Source organism: Mauremys mutica, chromosome 7 (assembly GCF_020497125.1).
Source record: "Mauremys mutica isolate MM-2020 ecotype Southern chromosome 7, ASM2049712v1, whole genome shotgun sequence".
In the NCBI taxonomy this organism is placed as follows: domain Eukaryota; kingdom Metazoa; phylum Chordata; order Testudines; family Geoemydidae; genus Mauremys; species Mauremys mutica.
Window position 1 is genome coordinate 10309100 of NC_059078.1, and position 18021 is coordinate 10327120.

General features: G+C 47.4%; 2 protein-coding genes across 3 annotated transcripts in view; one reads left to right on the forward strand and one right to left on the reverse strand.

Moving 5' to 3' along the window:
* EIF4E3 (eukaryotic translation initiation factor 4E family member 3) overlaps positions 1 to 18021 on the reverse strand; it is a 71032-nt gene that overhangs the window by 42324 nt on the left and 10687 nt on the right. The window contains exon 1 of one of the 2 annotated variants that reach the window (XM_045024876.1): positions 1112 to 1510. The exons of the other annotated variant lie outside the window; for it this stretch is intronic. Within the exon in view, the coding sequence (XP_044880811.1) occupies positions 1112 to 1146 (35 nt within the window). The 5' untranslated portion in view covers positions 1147 to 1510. Of the gene's footprint in view, positions 1 to 1111; positions 1511 to 18021 lie in introns of those variants that run through there. 2 annotated transcript variants of the gene reach the window in all.
* Positions 13049 to 15255, forward strand: GPR27 (G protein-coupled receptor 27). The gene has a single exon (XM_045024874.1). It carries the CDS (start codon positions 13082 to 13084, stop codon positions 14222 to 14224), a length of 1143 nt encoding a protein of 380 aa, XP_044880809.1. The 5' UTR covers positions 13049 to 13081; the 3' UTR covers positions 14225 to 15255.

The following is an 18021-nucleotide window of genomic DNA, read 5'->3' on the forward strand; positions in this document are numbered from 1 at the left end:
TGAGGTTTCCCTTTTTTAGCTAAATCTCCCATGTGTGGAAGTTTGTAGTTGATTCTATCTGATGGCAGATGAAGGAAAGGTTGGAGTAATTAGTGTTTCCTATTTTGGTAAAACATGATTCTATGTTTTAATTATGGAAATTTAGGTCAGGTATTATAGTAATACCTAGCGATTCCAATCAGGATCATATTCTGTGCTGTACAAATAGAATGATAAGAAGCACATCTTACATGTTTAACAAATAATTATTACTACAGTATCCAGTGTAGAAGTCAAGCTATATATTAAGTATTGCAAAACAACTTCCATTCTAACCTGGTTTCATACCACATGCTCATAACGTTCCAAAAGATTCCCTTTTCTCTGAAACCGTCCATGCTTTGACCCTGCTGAGAAGTGAATTTGTTTTTGTAGAAAGCTTGTGCAAAACCTTGTAACCCTTAGAAAACATTAAAAAGCCCTTTCCACGTGATAAAATTACTGTGTCCACTTGCTTTTAACAGCAAAGAGCATGGTAACACACTTGTTTTCTGTTTCTATTTCAATCAATGGGTGTTTTACCATTTACTTCAATGTTAACAGGTTCAGCCCATGATCGCTAAATGGACCTTTCTGCAGAGAGAACATGTTTGGCTAAGTCCGAATACTGAAAAGGTTGGACAATAAAGTTCTGAATGTGGAAGAGGACATGACGCACAAAACTATATGTTAAAAAGACAAATTCCCCCTCAGTCTCCCAACAGGAGGGTCCTGAATTCAGGGGTCCAAAAGGGTCCTGCTACACCAAGGACAGAATTTGGGGAGCTCACAAAGGGGGGGGGGTCTACTCCTCCTTCATACCATGCAACACAGCTCCACAGGAGCTTATGGCACCCCACCTCCAGGGCCTGGTTTGGGGAGAGACAGGAGTAGAACTAGAAGTAGATCACCAATTCCCCATATGCATTGTTGTCACAGGGGGACAAGAATTCCTTCCCTTTTTCTCAGCCCCCTATTTCACAGCCTGTATATTCATCTCTGTGTTCAAGTGACATCCAGTCCTTAAAGAAGGATGCAGCATATGCAGATAATTAATAGCACATTATTTAGTCACAAGAATTTATAACCTCACCTGCTGAAGCAGGGGATTTTGAAGTTGAGAGGCATAATAGCTTCAGAGCAAGAGGCTGGTGCAGCTTCTAAGTGCAGCAAGCTACTTATCGCTGGACTAAGGTGTTTAAGCACCTTTGTATCCCCATAAGCTCATTAGCTCTAGAATAAGGAGCTGAGACTTTAGGTGCACAGGCAGAATAGCCCTGATTCCAGGTAGTTACATTGCTACTGACAAAGCCTGTGCAGTTGGCATGTTGAGGGAGCCAAAGAGTTGTAGTTCAAAGAACTGAAGAGCTTCAGCTATTTCCCTTTGTTGGGCATTATAAGCAGATAGTATCTTTACACTGCTCCAATACAGCCACCACCTGCTGGGAGGTTCACTCCACTAGCATAAAAACAGCCTGCTAAGCCCCAGACTCAGAACCTTCTCTTCTGACCAGAAGTGGTGTTGCCTAGCTCCCTTTATACTCAGGGTGACTCAATGAGCTGCACCTGCCATAATGATCAGGGCTCAATTCGCTTTTCCTTGCAGGCTTCCAACACCTGTTTAATGGGGCAGGTGCCAGATACGCATCAAAATCTAGACACTCTTTCAGTCAGATACAGGGCCTGAGTCCCCACTGCCTTCCATAGTGATTAGTCAGTTACACATGCGCGAGGAGGGTGTAAAATGCTACCAAATCAAACAAGTTGTGGCCCAAAGAGAGGGTAACATGGCAAAGTGGACTGAGGCAGGAAGAAAACTTACATGCGCATAGAAAGTTTCCTTAGAGATTTTCATACGATTATTTTTTGCAACTTTCTCAAAATGTCTCTGGCAGGGTCTGGAAGTGCCGCCAAAAGCTTATATAGAAAGACTTGATGGTGCTGGTATTTCCTGCCTTGCTACTGTTGTGTCCTCTGTCACAGAGGAACTGATCTACAAAAGCTCAGTTTCTAAAGAACAGCACGTTATCAACAGCACACAATGTCAACCTTAGGCCTGGTCTACACTAGGACTTTAATTCGAATTTAGCAGCGTTAATTCGAACTAACCACTCAACCGTCCACACCAGGAAGCCATTTAATTCGAACTAGAGGGCTCGTTAGTTCGAATTTGGTACTCCACCCCGGCAGGTGGAGTAACGCTAAATTCGACATGGCTAGCTCGAATTAGGCTAGGTGTGGATGCAAATCAAACTTAGTAGCTCCGGGAGCTATCCCACAGTGCACCACTGTGTTGACGCTCTGGACAGCAGTCCGAGCTTGGATTCTCTGACCAGCGACACAGGAAATGACCCGGGAAAATTTGAATTCATTTTCCTGTCTGGGCACTTTGAATCTGACGTCCTGGCTGGACATCGGGGCGAGCTCCGCAGCACCTGCAACGATGCAGAGCTCTCCAGGAGAGGAGTTCATGTTATCTGTGAATAGAAAGAGGGACCCAGCATAGACTGACTGGGAACTCTTCGATCTGATCGGTGTGTGGGGCGAGGAGTCTGTGCTTTCGGAGCTGCGCTCCAAAACAGGGAATGCGAAGACCTATGAGAAGGTCTCCAAAGCCATGAGAGACAGAGGATACAGGCGGGATGCAACGCAGCGCCGCGTGAAAATCAAGGACCCCAGACAAGGCTACCAAAAAATCAAAGCGGCAAACGGACGCTACGGAGCCTGCCACCACTGCCCCACCAGTGACCGTGGACTCTGACGATGGGACAGTGTCGACGGCCAGTTCCTTGGTGATGTTCGCGGACGGGGAAGATGAGGAAGGGTTTGTGGAGGACGAGGCAGGCGAGAGCGCTTACAACACTGGTTTCCCCGACAGCCAGGATTCTTTCATCACCGTCACGGAGATCCCCCAACAACCCTCCCCGGCCATTAACCCGGACCCTGAATCAGGGGAAGGAGCAGTCGGTAAGTGCTTTAACCATGTTAACTTTTATTCTTAATATAACAGGAATCTTAACTGTGTGAAAAGGAGGACTCTCTATATATGGGGATAGAACAGAAATCATCCTTGGAGATCTCCACGAAGCTCTCCTTGCGTTAATCGAAAAGCATCAGCAGGAGGTTCCTGAGGAGAGCTGCCTTATTGGGTGCTCCGTGGTAGCACAGTTTTCCGCGCAAGGCTTTCATGAGGTACTCAGGGAGCACTGCCTCCCCGAGCACAGCTGCATCGGGCCCTGGTTCGTGCTAGCTTTCACGCAGCATGCGCTCTCTATCTCCTTCAGTGACCCTCCTCAGGGTGATCTCGCTCGGAGACTCCTGCATCTAACTAGGTTAATTACTGTAATTTTACGCCTGGTCCAAAGTATTTTTAAAAAATCTACGGACAGACGGCATAGCACAGACTCAGCACGCAGCTGCGTGACGAGCGTAACGGAAAGCCAAAGAATATAATGGACGCTCATGGAGGGAGGGGGGAATGAGGATGCAAGGTATCCCACAGTTCCTGCTGTCTCCGAAAAGTATTTGCATTCTTGGATGAGCTCCAAATGCTTCTAGGGTCAAACACAGTGTCTGCGGTGGGTCAGGGCATAGTTCGGCAATTTGCGCACACACCCCACCCACCACCAGAAGTGAAAACAATCCTCTGTTGACTCTTTTACATGTCACCCTATCTTTACTGAATGCTGCAGATAGACGCGATGGTGCAGCACTCAACACCAACATCCTTGCTCCCCCACGCTATGGATGGCTGATGGTACAAAAAGATGGAAATCCATCCTCATCATCAGCCTATTGGCACATGGGGCAGTGCAAAAGGGCTGGTAACCATGCCGACTAGCATCAGTAAGGTCGATCAAGGGCGCCTGTCCCTAATTTTTCATGGCAGATGGTGCAATATGGCTGGTAACCGTCCTCATCATTGCAACAGGGGGCTGAGCTCCATCAGCCCCCACCCTTCATTGTAAATAAAAGATTCGATTGCCCCTGGACTAGCAGAGGGATGATGGGCTCCTTCATCCACACTCCTTAATGTCCTGCCTGGACTATCATTGCAGCTGGAGGCTTCCTTCCAGTCATTTCTCACAAACAAGTCACTGTGTCTTATTCCTGCATTCTTTATTACTTCATCACACAAGTGGGGGGACAATGGTATGGTAGCCCAGGAAGGCTGGGATAAGAACGGAATGAACAGGTGGTGTTGTTGCAGGAGCACCCCCTGTGAATAGCATACAGCTCATAATTTATGCAGGATCGGACACAGAGCAGCTGTGCTCTCTGGTTCTATGATACAGTGGTTCTCTAGTACACTTGCCCATAATCTAGGCAGGACTGATTCTATTTTTAGATACCAAAAAGGAGGGATTGACTCAGGGAGTCATTCCCAATTTTTGCTTTTGCGCCCCTGGCTGCTCGGCCAGGGGCACTTATGACAGCCCCAAATGGGGCAGTGCAAAAGGACAGGTAACCATGCCCATCTTATTACCATCTTATTACCAATTTATGGTATGGTTGATGGTACAATATGGCTGGTAACCATCTCTGCTGTCATGCAAAAGCAAAAGCATGCTGCTGTGTAGCGCTGCTGGCCCGCCTCTGTCAGCGGCATCTAGTACACATACGGTGACATACACAAAAGGCAAAACAGTGTCCATGGTTGCCACGCTATGGCGTATGCCAGGGCAATTCTGGGAAAACGGGCTTGAAATGATTGTCTGCCGTTGCTTTCCCGGAGGAAGGAATGACTGGCGACATTTACCCAGAATCCACCGCGAAAATGATTTCTGCCCCAGCAGGCACAGGGGTCTCAACCCAGAATTCACAGAGACAGCCTACACTCAGTTAATTGTTCGCAAAAATGTATCTTTGCAAGGAATTCACTCCCTGTTTCCCATCTCACAGCTTCCACTGTCTCCAGACCTGCCACAGCATCCCCCTCGCAGAGGCTGGCGAAGATTAGGTGGCGAAAGAAAAAGACAAGGGACAAGATGTTCGAGGAACGTATGGGCTGCTACCTAGCAGAGGCGGACCAGCAGAGCCAGTGGAGGGAGACCGTCTCTCTGTGCCAGCGCTCACACAGCGAACGGGAGGAGAGGTGGCGTGAGGAAGACAAGCAGGCGACTGAAACAATGCTTGGACTAGTGAGGGAGCAAACGGACACGCTCAGGCGCCTTGTGGATGTTCTGCAGGACCGCAGGAGGACAGAGCCCCCCTGCAGTGTATCTGCAACCGCCCTCCCCCGCCACAAAGTCCCATACCCCCCTCACCGAAAATAATCAGGAGGAGGGGCGGCCGGGGACGTGAATACTGTCACTGCACCACAGCACAGTGCTCAAGTACCCAAAAGCTCTCATACCCTACATTTGCCGAAGTCCTTCACTTCCAGACTCACAGTAGTCCCAATCCCAGTCCCATCCCCTAACTGTCTACTTAATTAATAAAAATGATTTGCTGTTAATTACTGTTTCCGTTATGTTTTTTCAAAGAAGACTGTGTTCGAATGGGGGGCGTGGGGAAGGGGGTGGTTAATTGCATAGGACAGTCACCTTTCCCAGGGTACAGACACGGGGGCAGGATCAGCAGCGGGTCACACACACGGTGCAGTCAGTAGGCAACCTGGTCGGTTTTTGGAGGTGGTTTCCAGGATCTGTGTGGGTGGGGGAGATGTGACTTTGCAGCGGGGGAGGGCGGTTTCAGATCTTATACAGCGGTCCTTGTCCTGGACCGCTGAGTCACGCAGCTGAGGAATCTGTATCCGTCCTCCTCCACCACAAGGTCACATATCCGCCCGCACACAGAATTCCATAAAGAGGGACGGCAGGCTCCGTTGAAAGAAGCCTTCCGGCACTGCGGATCGCTCCAGGAGCAGGAGCCTGTCATTCCTTGAGTTTAGAGGCGGTCTTTACATCACCGCACACCCTACCCAGCACAGCCTGCGTCCCAGTTTCAACCCTTTCACGAAAAGTCATGAATAAAGAAACCTTTGTTAAGTAATAATGGGACATGTATTTTATTTTTACATGTGTGCTGGAAGTGGGGGTAACGGGGTGAACGGGGTATGTAAGCGAAGAGGAGAGTCAACAGTCAGTGGGTAAAGAAACAGGGGCAGGTTCAGCTTCTCTGTAAAGAAACTGAACAGTCACAGGTCACGCTGCTCGCTGCTCGCTGGTATTTGAAGAGTTCCTTGTCGCTGTCCCAGGCGCCTGTATAGGGCTTCATGAGCAAGTGCATTAGCGGGCAGGCTGGGTCCCCGAGGATGACTATAGGCATCTGCACATCCACAACAGTTATTTCGTGGTCCGGGAAGAAACTACCTTCCTGCAGGCGTCTGAGCAGCCCACAGTTCCTGAAAACACACGCATCATGAACCTTGCCCGGCCACCCGACGTTGATGTTTGTAAAACGTCCCCTATGGTCCCCCAGTGCTTGCAGCACCATTGAAAAGTAGCCCAATTTCTCAGCAGCTGACTGTGGAAGAGGTGAACAATAAAGTGCGAGGAGGAGAAAACGGCGATGATTGCAGCGGGCTCCGTGCTTGCAGTGCTGTGGCGTCCGCGCTGTCACTGACCAGAAAAGTGCACGAACAGATTGCCCGCAGGCGCTTTCACAGAGGGAGGGAGGGAGGTTGTGATTGACGGTTCAATGACGACACTTACCCAAAACCACCCTCGACACATTTCTCCCCCCAGCAGGCATTGGGGGCTCTACCCAGCATTCAAATGGGCAGCGGGGACTGCGGGAACTGTGGGATAGCTTCCCACAGTGCACCGCTTCCAAAGTCGACGCTGGCCCCGTGAATGTGGACTCAGAAATTCGAATTAGTGTATTTAGTATGGATACACAAATTCGACTTCATAAGGTCGAATCCACAAATTCGAACTAAGTTGATTCGAAATAGTCTTGTAGTGTAGACAAGGCCTTAGAAAAGACAGCGATAGAACTGAATTCCAAATGCCCATTCTTCTCTCCTCCTTTTCTTCCCTCTCCATTAAGCGAGCTCTTAAAAAGCTAACATCTGTTGTAAGGAATGCAAGTGCTAAAGAACTTTTAGCAAGTGGCATGCATGGAGGCAATCACAGTCATGGTACCTGGGTCTGTCTGGTTATTTCCAGTCAAAATAATCTTCTGTTCAATTATGGAGAAGAATAGAGAAGCCAAGCCTGACTCACAATCACATGGGGGAAAATGCGAGTAACTCTTCTAGTTCAAAACATCCAGCTTGCTGTGGAGGAGGATTACTGTCAGTGCAGAGCTCTGCTCTCTTTTTCTATTCAAGAGCTACAGGAACTTGGTAGTTAGAGATGGAATAGACCCATTAAGTCAGAGACCATTTTCCTGTCAGGATAGAATCTACTCCCCCGGTATGGAAATGTCAGGTATTAAGCTGTCAGGGATAACCCCTTCAAAAATTGGATCGCTCATCTCGAATACCTCTGGACCAGACCTGCATAGCTATATGCATGCTTAGTGGCTTGGTGGAAGGGTATTGTGCTGGATTCATTAATACTCATTCATTCTCCATTATCTCAGAGACACAGGGGGAGAACATCCTGGTCAGGTCTAACTTGTATGTTTTGCACTAGTGTGGCAATATTTCTATGGACAGAGACAAGCCAAAAATGCTTAAATCTAGTTTTACGGGCTGCAAAGCTTTCCTGCGCTAAACTATCCCACTGTCGTGGCAGGCCTGAATATGCCACCTCTGTGACCTGGCAGCTGGAACTCCTGAAAACGGAGTTAAGGACTGATGTTGAGAGAGGCTTGTTTTGCTTTAAATCACCATTTTATTCTATACTCATTGTTTACTTATTTGGGAGACAATGCAATGTGTGATATAGGCTACAGCAGGGAAGCATGGTTGCTGTGCAACCCTCTTTAAATCAGGTAATACTAATCAAGGTTTACAATTCCTTACACCATTGTCATGGTAATGTCCCAATATTCATTTAATGGTGTGTCACTTTCTGTTTTACAGTTGTCACACAGTATTATTCCTTGGGGGATCTCCCCAAAAACATCCACAAAGCTCCCTCATTATCCTCCTTCAAAATCCCTCCTTAAAACTCTCCTTTGCCATCATACTACCAAAAAAATTGACACCAGTTAGGCTGCCTTTCCACTGATACCACTGCCTATCATGCTGACCAACACTGTCACCTTGTTTCCTTATACTCCCCCATCTATCTATATTCATCTGTTGTCTTGTCTTATACTTGGATTGTAAATTCCTTGGGGGCAGGGACTATCTTTTTGTTCTGTGTTTATACAGCTCCTAGCACCATGAGGCCCTTGTCCATGAACAAGGCTCCTAAAATCTGAATCTTGCCCACTGCGTCAGATGGGTTTAAATTATGGAAAAAGCTCCACCCTCCCTGTCTAGCCTAGGCTGCTCTTTGCACGTATCAAGTCCCAGACATGTTCCTCTCGGAGTATTATTTGATGGAGTTTATTCTTTCAGCGAGCCCCTTTTGCATGTTACTCCAGTTGCCCAATTATTTGTATATCGGTAGTGTCTGAGAGCACTGGAATAACTTCCCCGGTAAAGTTATCCAGGATTCCTAGGTGCTACCGTAATACAAATTATTATTCTCTCTGAACTAATCCAGACAAAAAGATGGAAATATTTGGGACATGTGTTAAGGATCAAGCCAGATCATCTTGCTGTTCTTGGAGGACACAGCTGTGCGCTGCCCGTTGCTCAGGATGAGACACAAATTCACAGGGCCAGATTCTGTGCTAGCTGAGGCACAGCACAGAAAGCAAAACTCAGAAGAGGAGGAGACACAGGTAGCTTTTAAGCCCTGATGGCTTCTGTAATTCACACCAGCCCCCAACAGATGGCTACAGGTGGCGCTACAGCCCAGAATCCCCCTACTGCTCTATGCTACAGGCATGCTCTCTCCAACCCACAATCCACCCCCAATGCCAGGGTAATGTATGGACTTTTATGCCATGGGATTCTCCCCCAGCCCGCTGTGGCTCCTTTGCAGCCTCTATACACTGCTGGGGTGGAGTGTAGCAGTGAGGCCCAGAATCTCCCCCTGCATTTTGCCCAAAGAGAAATTCCCACCCAATTCCTTCCCTGTCTCTCCCGTACCCACCACCTGCTTCATTCCAGTAACACTGAGCACTATGGGGATTCTGGACTGCAGTGCCACCCACAGGCATTGGTTGGAAGTTGGTGTAAATGACAGCAGCCATTAGGGCTGCTCTAACTCCACTTCAGCCCCTGCCGCCACCAGGCAGTGCTGAGATGGCTTAAAAGCCACTTTTGTCTCCTCCTCCCCTGAGCTCAGCCTTCTCTGCGGTGCCTTTCAGGAGGTGTGCTACAGAATCTGGGCTTGAGAATTTACCTCTCACCCTGCATAGGGGCAGCACATAGCTGTGTCATCCCAGCAGCAGCACAGGGAAGGAATCATTCCTCTGAGAACCAGGATTCCTTTCCTGCCTCCCCGTTGCTCTGCGGGGGAGAGAGGATAGCAGGTGTGCGGTACCCGCATGCTCTTTGACCCTGAACCCAAGATTCAAGTAGCCTGCACAGACATCAGGGGTTCTAATTCCCTCTTACTCCCCTGCCTAGTCCTGTAGTTGCACTTGGGAAAATGTTTAATTTTTCTCCTGGCAGCCTACATTTTGTTGTGCCAGAGTCCATTAGCTTAGTCCTTTGTTGTACTGTGGGCAATTAGGATATCAAGTGCCTTAGCTCCCTCCTGGAAGGCACTGCTGCTGCTAACCTTGGTGCCAAGGAATGCAGGACCATTCAGGCTGTATAGGGGAGACCGCACATCACATACTCAAGTAAACTGCCTGCTGTACAAATATGAGAAATGCCTTGAAAACTGTGCAGAACACTAAATGACCCATAGGCATAGTAAAACTTTTGTGCAAATGAGAAACCTAACAGCTGAAATCAGCTTGGGGATGTATCGGTAGTAAGCAAAAACCAGACTTAATTACCTGCATTTTGCTATCAGGGTCTCTCTGCTTGCCTAATGATAGCAATATACAAAAATACAAACCAGAACAAAGGTCAACAAAAATCTATGGGATGAATTAGCGTAAATTGCCCCTGCCAGTTCTTTGTGTGAGTCTGATCTCAGTTTCACCAATGGTGGGATTTCAATGGAGTTAATCCAAACGTACAGTGGTGGTGTAACAGAGATCAGAATCTGATCCCTTGGCACTAAATCCAATAGTAAAATGTTGAAATTAGGCAGAAAGTTCTATTCCAATAGATTCTGTCTAGCCTGGTATTTTGATTTTCTTGGGCTGCTATGAATGACTAACTATTTTTTATGGAATCCACTTTGACAGCCTGAAGAAGAAATAATACTGAATAAAACTAAACGGATTCCTACAATTTGTTTACATTTTCAGGAAGTCTTTGACAAAGGCCCTCACAAGAGACTATTAAGAAAACTACATCACATTGTAATTATTTATATTACAGTTGCACCTATAGGCCCCAACCGAGAACAGGGCTTCACTGTGATAGATGCTGTCTGAACACAAAGTGAGAGAGAGAGTCCTGAAGTTTATACTAAGTAGGCAAGACAAAGGGTGGAAGGGGAAACAGAAGCACAGCACTGTGCCCTACACCCCACTGGCTCCCCAGGACAACACTAGCCAAACTAGTAGCCTTATTATATCAATTGTCACCAACAGTTCAGTTGCACCAGCGTACGCAGATCTAAAGTGTGTTCACCACCTTGTCACAAAAAACTTTCTGTGGCTATTCTGAGTTGGTGGATGGTGCCACGGTTGCTGTAACTTAACTCTGGAGTTGACAGGCCCCTAGACATGAAAACAGCAAGCAGCTAGGTGTTTTAAAGCCACTTTTGCCCACCATCCCTGTCCCTCAGTTCCTATGCAGGAACAGAACATTAGCTCCAAATCTCTCAGAGCACTTGAGCCATATTTCTGAATTCACTCCCATTACTAGGGAACAGCCTTTATTTGGTACCTCCATTTACTTGTTTGCCGCATAAACCTGTTTTTGTTTTTTTTTAAACCAGCCAATAAATAATGATGGGCCCCACCCTGGCAGCCTTACTCTTGTAGAGTTGCAGTTACTGTGAACGGTTCCATTGAAGCCAAGGGGCTACCCATGGAGTAAAGTACTAATCCCTGTAATGCTGGCAAAAGCTCTCTCAAGAATATTTTGCATGGATATACTCTCATATGAAATGGGCACTTTATAAATTATATGTGCATTAGGGATCACTTCACCCTTCTCTGACAGCTACCTCTGGGGTGGAACCTGGAGGCTATTAACAGCCCACAGCTGTTAGACCAAGAGGGGAAGCATTTTCTACTCCGTATTGTATTATTGGAATGAGGACAGGCAATGCCTCAGTTGGAATTTGGCCAGGGCAGTGGGATTAGTGTCCCTATTCCGACGTTTCATTTCAAACATTATTTATTTTGGGCCAGATTTTGACATTCCTACCCATATTGAATAGTATTGTATTCTTTGTGTGGCCCCAAAGAAATCAATGGGGTTACTTGAGGAGTCAGATACTAATCAACACGTGCCAGGGCTGTGGAATCCAGACCTGCTGTGGTTTTGATTTGTATTTGTACACTTTATTTAACGTTGCAAATTATTTCTGTCAGGAAGCCAGGAAATCAAAGTTCCTGAAAGTATTAGCTATCAAACAAATGGACCCCATGCTACTTTACATTTCAGGAACTATTCTTTTCCATTGTGTCCTTCATTTAGGGTGACCAGACATCCCAATATTATCAGGACCATCCTGATATTAGGGGCTTTGTCTTATATAAGCAACTATTTCCACCACCACCACCCCCCGCCAAAAAAAAAAAAGTGTCCCGATTTTTCACACTTGGTCTCCCTATCCTCATTCTGGGTCTTTCTGTCCCCATGTTTGGATTATGGCAGGCAGGCGCTCATTGGTAACGGATAAGGATCGTGTTCCCTTGGGAAGAGAGGGAAAATCCATGCGGATGGGGACAGCCTCTGAATTTAAGAGTGAGTGGGGGGTGGAGGGGAATGTCTCCCCCTTTCTCCCCAGGGATTTTACATGACAGCTGGTCCCCGCTGAAGGCAAAGGAGCTCCAGGGAGAGATAAAAAACCAACAAACAACAATTTATCCTCCGGCAGGGAGGGGCCCAGAAATGTCCAAGCAGCAGGGCGAAGCCCACCAACCCTTCAACTCCCCACGCACACGCAGGACACGACTCAGCTGCCCCAGTGGATCAGCGCCACTAAAGAGCCTTGGCCCCATTTCATCCCCTCGTTAACGCCCTGCCCCACGCGTGGGTCCCCCCCGCTGTCCGGGGGGGGGGGAAGCAAGGACAGGGCGAGCAGCTGACAGCTCCGCCGGACCCCCCACCCCACCCCGGGCTTTCCCGGCTCCGGCTCCTCTGCGCAGGCTCAGCCGGCCCCTAAACTTGGCTCCGGAGAAGCGTCTCGCCGGAAGTTGAGCCCGAGCCAGCGCCCGAAGGTAGCGGCTGCTCGGCGGCTCCAGCCCCGGTGCCTGCGGCGCTCCCCGCCCCGCCGCGAGCGGCGGCCCCGCGGGAAGCGAGCGCGGCAGGTGAAGCCCCGTGGGAAGGAAGGAGGGAGACAAAAGACTCGGCAGCCGGGCCATGCCGCACCATGCCGGAGCCCAGGCGCCCCCGCCCCCTGCAGCCGCCCTCCCCCGGCGGCGGCGCTAGGCGCCCTTGCGAGCTGCATGGCCCCCGATGATCCCAGGCGCCCGCCCCGCTGCAGCAGGGACACCGCGGGGGCCCGCCCGTGCCTGGGCGGGGGCGGAGGCGGAGGGGAAGGGGGGGCAGCATGCCGGCATGGGGGCGCAGCAGCCGCCGCCGCGCTCCGCACGCGCCCAGCCCAGCCCTGAGCCCGGCCTGCGCATGAAGCCGCGGAGCGGGAGCCGGCGGGGAGCGGGGATGGGGCCGGAGCGGGGATGGATGCAGCCGCCGCCGCCTGTGTCCTGGGGGGGCGCCGCGGGAGCTGAGAGCTGAGCCGGGAGCCCCCCGCCGCGCGTGAGCGGAGCCAGGAGCAGCAGGAGGCGAGGCGCCCCCCTCCCCTTTCCCCGCTCGATGGCGAACGCCAGCGAGCTCAGCAGCAGCAGCCCGCACCTGCCCAGCCCGGGCGGCCCGCTCAGCGCCTCCGGCCTCAAGCTGGCCACGCTGGGCTTGATCCTGTGCGTCAGCCTGGCCGGCAACGTGCTCTTCGCCTGGCTGATCCTGAAGGAGCGGCACTTGCGCCGCGCGCCCTACTACCTGCTGCTGGACCTGTGCCTGGCCGACGCGCTGCGCTCGCTGGCCTGCTTCCCCTTCGTCATGCTGTCGGTGCGCAGCGGGGCGGCCGCCTGGCCCCACGGGCCGCTCAGCTGCAAGGTGCTGGCCTTCCTGGCCGTCCTCTTCTGCTTCCACGCCGCCTTCCTGCTCTTCTGCGTGGGGGTGACCCGCTACATGGCCATCGCCCACCACCGCTTCTACGCCAAGCGCATGACGGGCTGGACCTGCCTGGCCATGGTGTGCATGGTCTGGACCCTGGCCATGGCCATGGCCTTCCCGCCCGTCTTCGACGTGGGCACCTACAAGTTCATCCGGGAGGAGGAGCAGTGCATCTTCGAGCACCGCTACGTCAAGGCCAACGACACGCTGGGCTTCATGCTCATGCTGGCCGCCGTCATCGCCGCCACCCACCTGGTCTACGTCAAGCTCCTCTTCTTCATCCACGGCCACCGCAAGATGAAGCCGGCCCAGCTCGTCCCGGCCATCAGCCAGAACTGGACCTTCCACGGGCCGGGAGCCACCGGCCAAGCTGCTGCCAACTGGACGGCTGGCTTTGGCAGGGGCCCCACGCCGCCCACGCTGGTGGGCATCAGGCAGGCCACCCACAGCCAGATCAAGAGGCTGCTGGTGCTGGAGGAGTTCAAGATGGAGAAGAGGATCTGCAAGATGTTCTACATGATCACCCTGCTCTTCCTGCTGCTCTGGTCCCCCTACATTGTGGCCTGTTACCTGCGGGTCTTCATCAAGGCCAGCACCATCCCGCAGGTCTACTTGACTGCTTCGGTCTGGATGACATTCGCCCAGGCAGGAGTCAACCCCATCCTGTGCTTCATCTTCAACAAGGAGCTCAGGGTCTGCTTCAGAGCCCACTTCCCCTGCTGCCAAAGCATACAGAGCACCCAGGGCACCCTCCTTTGTGATCTCAAGAGCTTTGGCATGTAGGGTCGCTTTTCTATTAATGAAAAAAAATAGATCATTTTCCATATTTCTGCATATGCACTCCAGAGTGCTGGTTCTGAGGAAATTCAAATCACCACCCTGCCCCCAAACTTTCAGCTGTAAGAAGCTATTTTGTTTATTTTTTTTATACTCTGCATATGCCATCTTCAAAACATAAGAGATTGCTGCCCTATGGGCCACTTCCATGAACAAAATACCCCAAACCTTAGGCTGTAAGAAGCAGTTTTATTTATGTCTTTGTGTGGTTTTTAAAAAAAAACAAAACAGGGCTCCAAGTTTCTGGTCTTGCTTCTAACCTTTGTAGGTGTGACTGCACCTGATCTGGATAAAAGGCCATGGTAGTTTTATCCCTTATTCCTGTCTGTTTTGATAAAGGCTTAACAATTTTATTCAAGATTTGATAAAGGCCAAGACAAAATTTTATACAAAAGTTATTTTTGATGACCTCAACAGGTGTTGTTTTATTATTTGTTTTGAAGTCAAGAAGAGGAAGTTCCTAATGTGTTCAGAAGCAGTGTTCAGTTTCTATGGGGAGCTGTTGGGTTGACATTCGCAAGTGATTTTAAGTATTGAAAGCAGTGATGTAATTTTTGCCTGAAATGCAAACACAGTGTAGAACTAATTTTAATTTTCTTGTTGCACTACTCATTTGGTAATATTTCAGAATTCTTTGTGAAATGTGATTTTAAAATGAATATCAACTTTAAAAATGATCAATTCTACCAGTTTTTAAACTAGATTGAATTAATATTTTACTGACTTTGTAGGAAGTTATCTACAAAACTGGGTCACATACTTGTATGTTTTGACTGTTTTCTTTAATAAAATACTGACACTTTATGAAGTTGTTTTAGAATGGAAGAATAGTGCTTTCTGACAGAATTTGTGTGCAAAATTGCATGTCTTATGTCTGAGTATAATTCACAGTTTAGGATGTCATGGAGAAGCACAGAGTTCTCATTTGCTGTTCAAAGTCATTTTAGGTATTTATACCAATAAAAGTGACTAAAGTATTTTTAAAGAGACTTAAGTTCATGATGGGTGACAGGTTTAAATAGCACAATTCTTTTTCTGTCTGGTAAAACTAATTGCCATGTAAAAAATTGCTCTTCTATTAATGATGGGAAAATTCTGGATAATTATGTATCACTAATTTTAGTAGGCAAAGGAGTTTAACACAGTTGCTTGGTTTAACATTGTGCTCATCTATAGGCTCCACTTATCAGGAAGGTTATTTTGAATTATTAATGGGCTGGGCATTTTTATATTTTATTATTGTGGCTTATGCTGTAAAAAACTTACCTAAAAGGCATTAACTGAGTTGTTGGGAGTGGGATCCTGAACCAATCTATCCTATCCATACCAGGAATTAAGCTTTCTTCAGAGATATGTAGTCAAAAACATTTGTTTGGCAAGGAAGCTCTCTCTGACATAAAATTTAGCAAACAGTAATATTTTCACTGTTTTATAACAAGCCGCATACATGACAAATAAGGGACTTAATTTCTGCGAAGAAATTTCAGTGACTGCTACAAGAGTATTTCCATAAACACTAGTCCAAAATTATTATACATCTACTAGATGAGAGATCTGTCCTGAGTGTAAAGTTACTGCATAGATGTATTTGCTATATCCTAACCTTAATGGAAGAGACTACAAGTTGTTAGGTGAGACAGTTAAATTAGAGGGCTGAGAAGATTTGGATAATGAATGGTGAAACCAAATTTTTGCTGTAACTCTGAGTCTAGAAAACTTAAGAAACAAAATTTCCTGAAGTATGTAGTGTAGGCTTTGCGATTTGAGCTTTCACTTCAGTAGTAATGTACAAAAAGCAGATGAAAGGTTCAAAAACAGGAACATGAATTTAAATCATCAGTGGCTGGATTTTGCCAAAGTTTGAAAAAGGAGCCTGATAGTGACTTAAATAGTTCAAAGCTTTGATCTACAAAGTGAAACTTAAATCAACAGTTACAGAATTGCAAGTGGAAATGTTTGTTTTTTTTTTTAGGGGAGGGGGAGAACATACAATTTTTATGTTACAATTCCTAGTCAGTTAAGACTTATTCACAGACATCCATACATCACTGGTAATTGCCTTTTGGGTATCACTAGTTCTTTTCAGTTTTATTTAAGTTTTACAGAGTAACACTGACTTTGAAAATTAAAAAATGTCTTGTAGAGATATAAGAATGTGACAACTGGGGATACTGTTTAAGGACACATTAACAGTCTGAAAATATGCATCCAAGTTCTCTTCCCTTTACATACCAACAGAAATAATAAACCCAGTATATTTTTTTTTCTCTAAGCTTGATTTAAAAAGCTTTCTTGGTGAGTGCAGGGCGGCGGGGAGAGGATGAAGAAACCACTAAACATAGCTTCTAAACTCTTAGGGGGAAGATAACTGCATCTTAACGCTATATTTTTATAAATCAGCGATGTAAAAGTGTTCTTGCCACTGCAAGAGCCAGATTTCACTTCTTGTAAGACTAGAGGCATGAACAGAAATCTATAGTCAACACTGGTGGAAATGAAAAATCACCTCCAGGAGAATGGTGGTTCTATTAATATTTAGTAACTCAGACAGCAGCATCAGATCATTCTGCTGTAAAGGACAATGTCGCTGTGTGACAGTCTCACTAAAACCAGAGAAGTTTCCACCTCAATACATGAAATCCCATGTAGGGATGGTGAGCCTGATCCTGCACCCTTTGAAGATGGTGGTGGTTTTGCCGCTCACTTCAATGACAGTGAAATCTGGCTCTGATATACTAGAAGGCTTAGATAAAACAAAAGAATGCCAACAAATACGTAAGGTTGTATACTACTCCCTATTGTAGGCAATTCCCAGTGCTATCTAAGAGAATTCTGACATGGACAGAGGGCAGAGTATGGAAATGCTTAATACACCTCTACCCTGCTATAACGCTGTCCTCGGGAGCCAAAAAATCTTACCCTGTTATAGCTGAAACCGTATTATATCGAACTTGCGTTGATCTGCCGGAGCGCACAGCCCCGCCCCCCTGTAGCACTGCTTTACTGCGTTATGTCGGGTCGTGTTATAGCGAGGTAGAGGTGTATATTTCATTCTTAACCCACCTACACAAAGAAAATACTGAGCTGGATTTGGATCTCAGTCGTATTGCTGTAAGACCGGAGTGACTCCTCTGACTTTAATGAAGCTATTTTGGACTTATATCAGTGTTCCATAACAGAATATAATTTAGGCCCAGAAAATACAAAATTAAGCACCAAAGACTGACGCAAAGGAAGAAAGCTGTATTGCTTACAGTACATGTATACCAACCAAACCCACTTCACAAGTTATATACAATTGGCAGAATCAATCACTGCCCTAAGAATACACAAAGCAATTTATCAGGAAGTAAAACAGCAGCAAAAGAAACGTAGAAACAGTAAGATGAAGACTGTTCTTCCATAGATGGTTATAAAAGAGTGAGAAAGTTACTAAAAATAAATGCACAAACCATCATATTCGGTAATAATTGTAATGAACCCCTTCAAAGCACTTACAATGTTAGCTAACTAGTTTTCACATTGTCCATACGAAGTATTATCCCCATCCTATAGATGGGGTAACTGAGGGAGAGATTTTAAGTGGTTTGACCAAGGTCACGGAAGGAGTAATTGGCAGCAAAAGGACAACAATCTCAGATAGTCTGATTACCACTCTTGCATGCTAACAACTGGACACCATCCCTCTGAACAACTGGATGAGAGAAACATACATAAGCCAGCATGGGTTAGTGGATATGGCA